We start from the raw sequence: 11,200 nt of genomic DNA on the forward strand, positions 1-11,200 counted from the left end.
TGATTCAAGATAACAAGGCTGGAATTTAAAGCCTGGAGCAGGGAAGAACCAAGGCTGAGACACAGCCTTGAGAAGACAGATACCAGGGATCCATCTGGGAGGAGTGGAGAGAAGGATCAAGGACAGAAGTGATGGAAAATTTCTGTTAGAAATTTTTTCTGTCCCAAAACTGTTGATATGTCAGAATGAAAACATTCTGCAGAAAACATTTTGACAGGTTTCAGACAGGCATTTGCCTCAGTCCCTGGCAGCTTCCTCGTTTGCTTCCCTGATTTCCTTGTTCCTTGGCAACCCACCTGGGACCCTTCTGGAAAGCACTAAGCTCCTGGCTCCTTCGCCTTGTTCCCTAGCTGGCTCCTGGCTGCCTGGCTCGCTGCAATTAGAAATACATAAGGTCCTATGTGAGGGTAATCAGAAAAACCCAGAAGAATATTTTTCACAGATGTTCTGGTTTGGCTTACCAGCTTCTGGGCTGTCCGTTTCTTCAGGAAACACTGAACCAAGAGACCTAGAAGCCACCAGTGATGGAGGCACACTCCCTATTTTCCCCAAGCTTTCTGATGAGTGAAGTAAAGTGGGGTTTCCTAGTAGCTCAGTGCCTAAGGGTCATTTGGTCTTCCCTCGTCAAACCTGTTGACCGACAGGCAGGTAGGTGTCTAAGCTGTCCAGGTACATACCTTACTTGCCGATTGACATCAAAATTGGCCAGGGAACTGGGAAGCTCATCCAGGGAAAAGATAGCAAATTTCTTCTCCCCCTTTATTTTTTTTCTAAATTTCCATTGAACTGTAAAGTTTGCATTTTTTACTTTGTTTCCCAAATCAGAATGGAAAATTTTCAAAAATGTTAAAGTTCTTGATTACTGGAAACTAGTTCTTCTGCAGTTCTGTTACATGTCTTTTGCCGTCTGGTTTCTTCCAGCATCTCAGTGGAGTACAAAATACTTGAGTCCTGCCATTCTGTTAGCCTAGATCTGTGAAACCAAGCAACAAAATGCCCTATTTTCTCTCCTGCTGGTTCACACAGGGGGTGACAGCCTCCTACTGTTATCAGTTACCTCCCTTGCTCATTGCCGGAGGTCTGCTCAGTGACTGTGAATATTATAAACCTGCTGTTAATCCTATCATGGAACTACAATTTTTCATTAATTCTTTTTCCTTTTGGAAAACCTAGGAAGTTGATTAAAAAAAGGAAGCATTCAGCTTGTTAATTCAGTTACTCAATAATTAAGAAATGCTAGAATTTATCTGACTGTGTAACTGCAACTCACCCCCTGAATTATATATATTATCAAATGTATTTCTCCCAGAAACACATAGAATGAATCTATAGATCCACAGAATGAATAAAGTCTTTCAGAGAAGGCTATTGCTTGCATGGCACGAACCTGCTTAGCTGGAAAACATATGCCTGTGTGATACATCAGGGAGAGTCTTGAACACACGGCCTGCATAGCTCACATAAATGCCAGGGCTATTCCTTGTCCTTCCCACTCTCCGTGGCTGGGCAAGCAAGAGCCATAAGACCAGACGCAATGTGGCTCTCAGCAGGAACGACATTTCAGACCAACTCTACATTTTAGTTAGACTACTGCTTGCTGAGGTCAGAAACCAGAACTCTGGACTTTCTCACACATTAGTCTGCTCTGAATTACAGCCTACATGCAGAGCACCCTCTGACTTCCGTGCACTTAAAAGGGCTGGTATAAAGCTTTAAAAAAGCTGCATAAAGCATGCACCTGCGTAAAGCTTTACCCTGTAACTTAAAACTTGACCTTGTGTTTGTCTTTGGTAACCAGCAGGTGACCAAATTGCTCACTAAAGTTCAAGATTGTCATCTAGTTGCTACATCCCATGATAATAAAATAGAAGAGAGGTAAAGTTCAGTTTTCACAAGGCTTCCTTTCCATTGGAAAGACAACTTTATATAAAGGGTTATGGTCAGTGTTTCTTTCCTCCTCTGTGGGTACCAAACTGGAGCTCAACGTTTCTGAATCTTTCATGTTTGTCAGCAAATGCAGTATGTTACTATGGACAATGATATTTATTTTATATTTTTATTATTTTTCCAGATTCTGCTTGTCTCCAATGGAGGGAAGTTTATGAAAAAGACACTGATTGGGGAAGCTTATATCTGGCTTGACAAAGTGGATCTAAGGAAAAGAATAGTAAACTGGCACAAACTGTTGGTCAGCTCCACACAAACACACTGAGCAGAGCTGTCTGCTTAGGGCACAAAACCTGCAGAGTCTGCTATAAACAGCATCACTCCAAGACTATAGTTTGATATCATTGTGTTTAGCTAGTCTTTCAGAATACAAAGTAGAAAAGAGCAGTCTCTGGGCTACATAGCACACTTAAATGAGGGCTAGTACACTTGTTTTGCTGCAAAAGACAGCAAAGTAAAAGAAAACCTGGGCCCAGAAGTCAAAGTGAGGCTGTTTGAAATGAAGACTGATACGAGGGCTCCGTGTTGTTGGACTCTTTGTGAAGAGAGTAACTGTGAAGGAAATAACGAAGGCTGGAAGGCAGGTGTTAATGCAGAGTTCGGCTGCAGCTGGAGGTAGTGTGATGGAAAGAGCAGTCTGGTTTTCTGTGCAACCAGAAGGAGATCTTTTTATGCAAAAGCACCTAGGGTGACTGACTTTCCAAATCTCACTTATCAGAAGTACAAAACTTGTTCCTCTGCACCTTAGGATCTCTGATAATTTGCTGTAGTGAGATTATGCCACTTGACACAAACTGCAAGGTGTTTGCAAGAGTGGTAAAGTTATTTTACATTACATTTTTGCCTTCTTTCTTTTTCCTTCAGAAACTATGCTATGGAGAATCAGATCTGATTGTTTCATTTGTTTCTGTGTGTTAACAATGAATATAAACCACTGTCCTAGAATGTAACGGATAAAACTATATTAATGGTCTATATTTTGGGGTGTGATTTTTAAGAGAAAGGACAGGATGTAAACTGCACTGCATCAGGAAGAAAAAATACTGTTTCGATGTCAGTGACAACGTGCTTCACCCTACCCTTTGAATCAGCAGTTTTAAGAAAGTTTGGAATTGAAGAGACTTACTGGGACTAACAATTATTCCTACTAGTCCTTCCATTTTTCAGCAACCAGTCTTATTCTAAAACTGTACGGAGATGATGAATTCTATGCTATATTGTGGGCGCTTCGGAGCAGTAGACCCACCATGCTAACAGCAGCCCGCTGGGTGCAGGGCTCTGTATCTCCACCAGTGACACACTTGCAATCTAAGGGGAAAGGATAGCAGGGCAGCTACTGCCGGGATGCTGCTGCATTAGAGAGAATTAAGAGTATCCTCTTGCTATCTCAGGTGAATGTGTGAGTATAATCCACTCAACAGCATGGCTTCCCAGTTAGAAAGAAGTAAATAGGAAGGTAACTTGCAACATTTAAGACTGTGTCAGCACTTCCATGCTTAAAGTCCCACTTTCAGGGGCTTGAAACGGAGCAGTTAGCTCACTTTGGGAAGAAACTACTACCTGGGATGGTTTAGGCTGGTTGTTGTATTTTTCCTTGTACCATTTTGGAAGAAGGGAGAGCCTTTTCTCCCATTCCTAAATGTATAGCAGTTCATTTAAAAAACAAGAATCAATATGGTACTAACTCCCCTGTTACTCAGAAGTAATTTAATTTTTCACAGCTTCGTTAAAAAGTAGTTTCCCTTGAAATATTACCTCATGACCTTTGCATATTTAAAAAGAAAATGACCAAACTTCTGCACTTCAGACATTTATTTTTCTTGCCCAATATGGACTTTTCACAAATGCTTTAATGTACGTCTTCTTATATTTTCTGAATATATGTAGTATACTTCCACAGGTTGTGCAAGACCAACTGAAAAGATTCCTCTGGAAAATAACATATGCTTAAAAAAAAAAGGAAAAATAAGGCTCAGCTTATTCAGAAGCTGGACTGACAGTGAAAAAGCTACATCATTTAATCTGGTGACACTTCCCACATGCAGTTTTTGATTTATCTTTGTCAACTTAAAATAACAGTGTGGAAAAGGAATATGAGAAGAAACACACAGGAGATATTAAAGATACACACACCAAGGAAACTCCTGTTAAGTTGTTGATAACCTGCTTAACTTGCAAGCAGAGCAATCTTACCAAAAGCTTATTAGCTATCTTAAAAACACAACATCACTGACAGTGGAAGTAGGATGTGTGCTTTAATGTTGAATTTTATGCTTTCACCAGTATATGTATGCCCTACCTCTCATATATTTTAAAAACAGTCCTATGGAGTTATTGTAATCATCCTATATGTTTTGATGTTGTGTATGTTTTTATAAGAAGATAAATACTTCAAAGAAAAAAAATCCCCGATCGAACCAAAAAATCCTATGTGGATGTATTTGACATATGTGTTGCTCTTTTGGTGGGTTATTTTGCATTCCTGATGGCTATAGTGTGTTCTTTTTTCGAAAAAAAGACCAAAAAAAAAAAAAGTCCACTTTCAATTACTGTGTGAAGTACAAGCCATGAGGTGTGCAATTTTCTGCAAACTGCTGGTAATTTTGTTCTTGCTAAGATTTATTATAAAGACAGCAAGTCACGCTGGTAGTTGCTATGGAGATTTCCAGCAGGAAAGAGCACTATCCGGCTGCCTTACTGGGAAGCCTGTAATCATCACTCTTAATTGAGAAAGCGGACAGGTGTGCTTTGCTCTCACACACATACAAATGTGGCCAATATTTTTATAAAATAGTTGTGTTGGGTGGTATAGCTGCAGCTGTATGGAACAGCTACCTTTGCGGGGTAATCAGCTGTTGGCAACCGGTTTAATTCAAGCATCTTTGATTCTCTGAACAACACCCAAAATGTTTCTGCATGTTGAAATGGCAGTTTCGGACTCCCATCATGAAATGTAAAGAGTAGAGTTTGTCAGGAACGCGGCACAGCCTTGGCCAGCTGCAGCAAGGACAGGGCTCCTGTGGTGTCACCCAGGATGGGCTAGTGACAGACCTGGGCCCACGCACTCTCTCTTTGTCGAGGCAGCATCATTCAGAGGTCAGAGGATGCTTCCAAAGTGTGCCAAGTTCCTTTTTTTGACCAAATTTCTAGGTTGTACTGGAATCACTCTATGCAACACAGATTCATGTTTGAATGCATTTTTTTCTTTTTTTTTTCTTGTTTTATGAATGAAGTCAGGAAAAACTCTCTTGTGACAATATTTTTTAAAAAATAATCAAACAAGGACTATTAGTATTTTTTTACTTTTTTGTATATATCTCAGTATATTTTTTTCACTTTTTTCTCATTAATTTTTGTTCCTTTTATCTGGCCAAAAGTGCTTAGATGTGGCAACAGCTTTTATCACTTCTGAGTGGTTGATTATTAATGAGTTCACACATTTCTACAATTGCTTTGAAGACGCATATTGCAGGGAGGCAATAGCAGAGGCATTTTAACTTTTTTTAATTCATAAATCTGCTGAGTCAACAGAGATTGAAGCTGCTTCTTTGTTCAAGGCCTTGTGTAGTGGAAACAAGCTGAAAAATGAGCAAAAGCACAGTGTATGTGTTTACAAATGACAGGGATTTCTAATGTTATCATTATTGTTGTTGTTATTATTATTATTATTACGCATACAATGAGCAGCAAACAACCACTTTTTTTTTCCAGGTTAAAACTAGACATGAGAGTTTCTATGATGAATGTTGAGCTAGTTCTTTAGCATTACACTTTAAAGGGATAGTATCCAGGGGCAATGCGTGCTGCTTCTTTGTTATTACCCACGTTTTTACAGTACATGGATCCTGTGTGGAAGAAACAAAAACCCAATCCAAACCAGTTGAAGTCAATAACAACCAATGTGTTGACTTAAACTGGCTTTCAATCAAGACCTAGGAAATATTTGAGTTATTTTTCTGGATGCTAGGTGTTCACATGGTTAGGCTGTGGGATATGGTAGCTGGTAACCAGCTGATATTGATTCTTACTTTGAGGATGATGATGAAGAAAAAGAAGACATCTATTATATTGTAAGCTAGTGTGTGCCCAATAGAGATTATTTAATTAGGATTTAGTTTCATGGAGATATCATAAAGATGTTAATAGTATTTTTTTAAATTATTATTTGAATCATAACTGACATTATTTTTAAGTACTTTATTTTCATTGCTACAATGTTGAATGTCCCAGATTCCATTATTTGAGTATATATCTAGATATGTACATACCTATGTGAATAACAGAGAAAATTTGCATTTGTGTGAGTGTAACTTATAAAGGTAATGAAACAGAGAGGAAATTTAGTGTAAGTATCCACCTACATTATATTTAAACCTTAGTCCTACATGCCTTGTGAATTTTCAGTACACCTGGCATGTAGGATCAGTTGCTCTTTATGATTACATGTTGCCTTTAGAAGGAAAATAGAAGGAATAAGTGAAACCGGATACTCTCTCTTTAAATCATAAGAGGCATTTTAATGTTTTCTATATGTTCTGTTTTATTATTTTGAAAAGATTAATAAGCAAATATATTGATGAGCTCAAAAGTTATAATGTATCTAGATATCCATAACTCAAAATAGATTATTTGAGTGAAAGCCGTTTTCTTAATTTGTTACCCTGTAAATAAGTATACATTTTTGTAAAACAAACTGAGTTTAAATTATTAACTCCATCTGACATCCAAGCATGTGAATATGTCCTTATTTGATTGTATCTTATAGATGTTCAGTGACGTGCTCAGGTGCTCAACAATGGCTGACTAGCGTGTGTGCTGTCATGCTACGGACAACGTGTACAGCATACCCAATGTTTAAAAAAATCCAAAAACACCAAAAAAACCACAAAAACACACAAAAAAAGATTAGTCCTTGGAGAAATGTAATGTTTCCACAGTGAATGTTGCATGCATAGATGGTGGTTTGTTGATATTCATTTTGGTTTGAATTTCTTTTGATTTTCATTTTGCTTCCAGATTCATCAGGAAAAAAAACCACAGACTTGTTCTAAAAGTTGTAAAAACTGAAACAAAAGCGGTATGAGAATTGTATAAAAATGCTTGTAAATCTGTCTCAGTTTTCACTTTATGTATAAATCCATGTCATGGTTTTGTGATTGTATACAGGATGTATCTTGAGAACTTATGCAAATTGTGCTGTATAAAAGCTGTTATCCCAGTCTGACAAATAAATATTTAAAATATCTGGTTTGGTTTCTTTTCCCTAATTAACATGAAAATCTATTTTGCTGGTTCAAATTTCCCATTTGTTGACCACAGTCATTTCATTGTAATACTGTGCACACTACCCGTATTCATCTGTCCTTTTTCAACATTAGCTCAATCCCAGGGTATCACTAATGTCCCCCATTTCATTTTGAAATAAAGAATGGTTAGTTCATCAAAACCTTCTTCAAACAACTCAGAACCAGAATCCACATGCAGCTTGTCGATATCTTCACAGAGATTAGTCTCTGGCATCCTGTATAGACAACAAATAAATGTGCATGCATCAGCACAGTTTAGGAATGTACAGAGTTTTGTCTCCTCACTGTGAAGAAAAGATGAATTGAAAATATGGCCTAACTCTGTACCTTTGTAAGTATCCACTCTGTACCTTTTAAGTTCCTGACAAAAGCAGAATAAGAAAGCATCTGATAAACCCTAAAGGGATTTTCTGGCTCTTTCCTCCAGTAGAAAGAAGGTTTCCAGGAACAATGTCTTTTAGCCCTTATTATAAAGAAGAAATCAGTTTCTTTCAGCAATCATTTTTATATTACTGAATTGTACCTGACTTGTGGAACATCCATGCAGTTTTCCCATAGAGCTTGCATTCCTGAGCCACGTCTAGACCTCTATTTATTATATTTCCATAGTTTCCTTCTTTGATACAAATAATAAGTAATTCATGCTCCCCAAATAAGATAAGTTGATGCTTGAGTCTGGCTCCTGGAGCACATAGCCTGGAATGTTTTCTCTCATTTGATGTCCTTTTCTCAAACAATAATGTAGTGAGAAATAGGCAACACCTTTGAGGATGCCTCAAGAAAAGAGGTGCCCTTTTTAACTTCAGCAGGTGCCCTTTTTAACTTCAGCCTACTTGCAGCAGCAGTGACAGAGGCTAATTTCTACTTAATGTTCATCAGGAGCCAAACTCCAGTCTTCCCAGTACCTGCCTTAATCACAAAGATGTACATTCAGGGTACTTTGGATGTCTTTCTTTGAGGAAATAGTCATGGCTACAACCCAACACTTCACCCCATAATCAGCCCCACTTCTCAGCATCCTCTTTATTTTGGTGAGGAAGCTCCTGCCTAGCATGGTGGCCCTCTGGAAATGGTTAGAAAAGCATTTCTGAAGTGTTAAGAGCTTCATGGGACAGAAAGCGGACTGGAATTAGCTGCTGTGGAAGCTGTAGCTTTATCTGAATCTAGCTGCAGGAAAATAGCTCCAGAAAGAAAATCCCAGTATCCTCTCACACACACACACAGAATTAATAAATAGTATGCCTCTTTTTAAAAAATTAACGTGTAACAAAAATGTGTGTTGACTCAGTTAAAACACTCAGCAAAGTGCAGAGTATGCATGAAATATTTCCTTACAGTGCTATTGCAGGGTTTAAGCCAGCAGCTATACATAGTATAGGATGTGAAACTGGGCATCGGGCAGCTCATGGAATGTTTTTAAAACGTAGGCTGAAATTAAGGCTCATATAGAGAGAAGTCACTGAAAAATCTACACAGAGATTCAGCTCGGCATTCTGGCTCTGAGGACTGGTCCCTCCGTTCTCAGCTACTGAAACCAAACACCAGCAGCCACTAAGTTCACAGTGCGAGAGGAGCCCCAGGCTGCCGACCGCCGCCGCCGCGGGGCCGCCCAGCGCTGCAGCTACCTGCAACGGCCGCTGCTGCTAGAACTGCTTCAACAGCTAGCTGCTGCGTTTTTATTATTACTTTTTAAAATCAAAATAGGTCTAACTTACTCCTATCTCTTCCAATGAAAGCACATATAAGGGACACTTGCTTCTTTATTCTGTCCTCTCTTCAGGGCGCTCTCCCTCCCGGACTTTGTTCTCAGGCCCTGTCTTATAGATTTTACAGATTTGTCAACTCAAAACACTTTGGTTTCTCTTATATTAGTAACTCAAGCAAGTCTGGACATAAGAACTTATACTTTTAAATTGTAAAGCTGTCTCCAGGAACACAGGTCTCCAGGCATATTGTCCTGACCATGAATCCCTGTATGCTTTGGGACATCTCCACAAGGGCTTTCTTCCCAGGAACCACTAGGCCCTTGAGGTCTAGCAGAAGTTACTGCTCCCCAGCTATGCCAACTTGCAAAAGAGTGTCCAGCCCACCAAAATTCTGTGAATTCTTTAATCTTCTGCTTCCTCAGGGAGGCCAAACTCTCAAGAGACTCTAGCAAGAACATTGCAGCAAATAACTTCAACATTATTATTTTCATAGAATCATAGAATAGTTTGGGTTGGAAGGGACCTTTACAGGTCATCTAGTCCAGCCCCCCTGCAATGAGCAGGAACATCTTCAACTAGATCAGGTTGCTCAGAGTCCCGTCCAACCTGACCTTGAATGTTTCCAGGGATGGGGCATCTACCACCTCTCTGGGCAACTTGTGCCAGTGTCTCACCACCTTCATTATAAAAAATTTCTTCCTTCTATCTAGTCTAAATCTCCCCTCTTTTAGTTTAAAACCATTACCCCTTGTCCTGTCGCAACAGGCCCTACTAAAAAGTTTGTCCCCATCTTTCTTATAAGCCCCCTTTAAGTACTGAAAGGCTGCAATAAGGTCTCCCTGGAGCCTTCTCTTCTCCAGGCTGAACAACCCCAACTCTCTTAGCCTTTCCTCATAGGAGAGGTGTTCCATCCCTCTGATCATTTTTGTGGTCCTCCTTCGGACCTGCTCCAACAGGTCCCTGTCATTCTTGTGCTGAGGACCCCAGATCTGGACGCAGCACTGCAGGTGGGGTCTCACCAGAGCAGAGTAGAGGGGGAGAATCACCTCCCTCGACCTGCTGGCCACGCTTCTTGTGATGCAGCCCAGGATACAGTTGGCTTTCTGGGCTGCGAGGGCACATTGGCAGCTCTTGTCCGATTTGTTATCCACCAGTACCCCAAAGTCCTTCTCAGCAGGGCTGTTCTCATTTCATGTCTGCCTATACATGGGAATTAGGAAACTCCTTCATCCCTTCCTTCTTCTAGGTGATTTTCCTGACACACCGGATGCAGAAAGAGCACAGTGCATATTTTTAGCCCGGCTTTACAAGTGCGCCAAGTTCCACAAATTTCAGTCTGTCAGTTAAGGGTATTTATGAATTTAGGCCACAACAATAAGCAAAATAATGTAATAAAAAACAGTCACAAATGATCAGAGATCTCTCCAAATCTGTCACACGAGCATATACCAGAGATCTCTCCAAATCTGTCACACCAGGATGCATCACTTTAAACTGGGGAAAAAACTAAGCATATAGGGATAGTTGGATGATTTATCTATATCAGTATAGCTAAAATGGTATGATTGTTTGCAGAGAGGGACTCAGACACTGAAGGTCTGACAGAAGAAGGATAACTTCTAGTTTGGATAGGCTGGTCATTTTACTGTGGTACCCTCTTTAGTGTGGCTACTACCTTGGCCTTTCCAAAGAATCTAGTATTACTTGGTCCTACAGCATTCCACTTACTATATCAGGATTTTTAGATTATATAATTTCAGATAAGATTTTAAACACAGGTGAAAATACAAAATAAAACCTTTTTTTCAACACTGACTGTCAAATCTCAGAAAGTTCTTGGTATCAGCAGTTCAGCATCCACAGCTTTGACAAAGATGGAAGGCATGGCCAGCAAATTAGGGGCTGGGGTCAATGTACTGGTTGGTAGGGTTCTTGCTATTTAGAGGGGCCTTGACAGGCAGGAGAAATGGGATGATGGGAAACTCATGAAGTTCAAAAAGGCAGATGTGTAGTCCTACATCTGTGATGAAGTAACCCCATGCAGCAGGCTGGTGGCAAGTGAATGAAGTGCGGCTTTGCAGAAGATGACTTAAGGGTCCTGTTGGACAAGTTGAATATGAGTCAGCAGCATGCCCTTATTATAAAGAATACCAAGCAGATACTAAGGTGTATTATCATGAATGTAGCCAGCAGGTCAAAAAAGTATTATTTCTCTCTATTTGGCACCTGTAAGAACTGACA

The 11,200-nt window shown here is 39.8% G+C and overlaps 1 protein-coding gene across 1 annotated transcript in view; it reads left to right on the top strand.

The window, feature by feature from the left end:
• Positions 1 to 2,212, top strand: part of PCLO (piccolo presynaptic cytomatrix protein) — a 389,706-nt gene extending 387,494 nt beyond the window's left edge. The window contains exon 27 of the mRNA XM_075491522.1: positions 2,072 to 2,212. Coding sequence (XP_075347637.1) covers positions 2,072 to 2,212 — 141 coding nt within the window. The remainder of the gene's footprint in view (positions 1 to 2,071) is intronic.
• The last annotated feature ends 8,988 nt before the right edge of the window (positions 2,213 to 11,200 follow it).

Source organism: Mycteria americana, chromosome 1, assembly GCF_035582795.1.
Source record: "Mycteria americana isolate JAX WOST 10 ecotype Jacksonville Zoo and Gardens chromosome 1, USCA_MyAme_1.0, whole genome shotgun sequence".
Taxonomy (NCBI): domain Eukaryota; kingdom Metazoa; phylum Chordata; class Aves; order Ciconiiformes; family Ciconiidae; genus Mycteria; species Mycteria americana.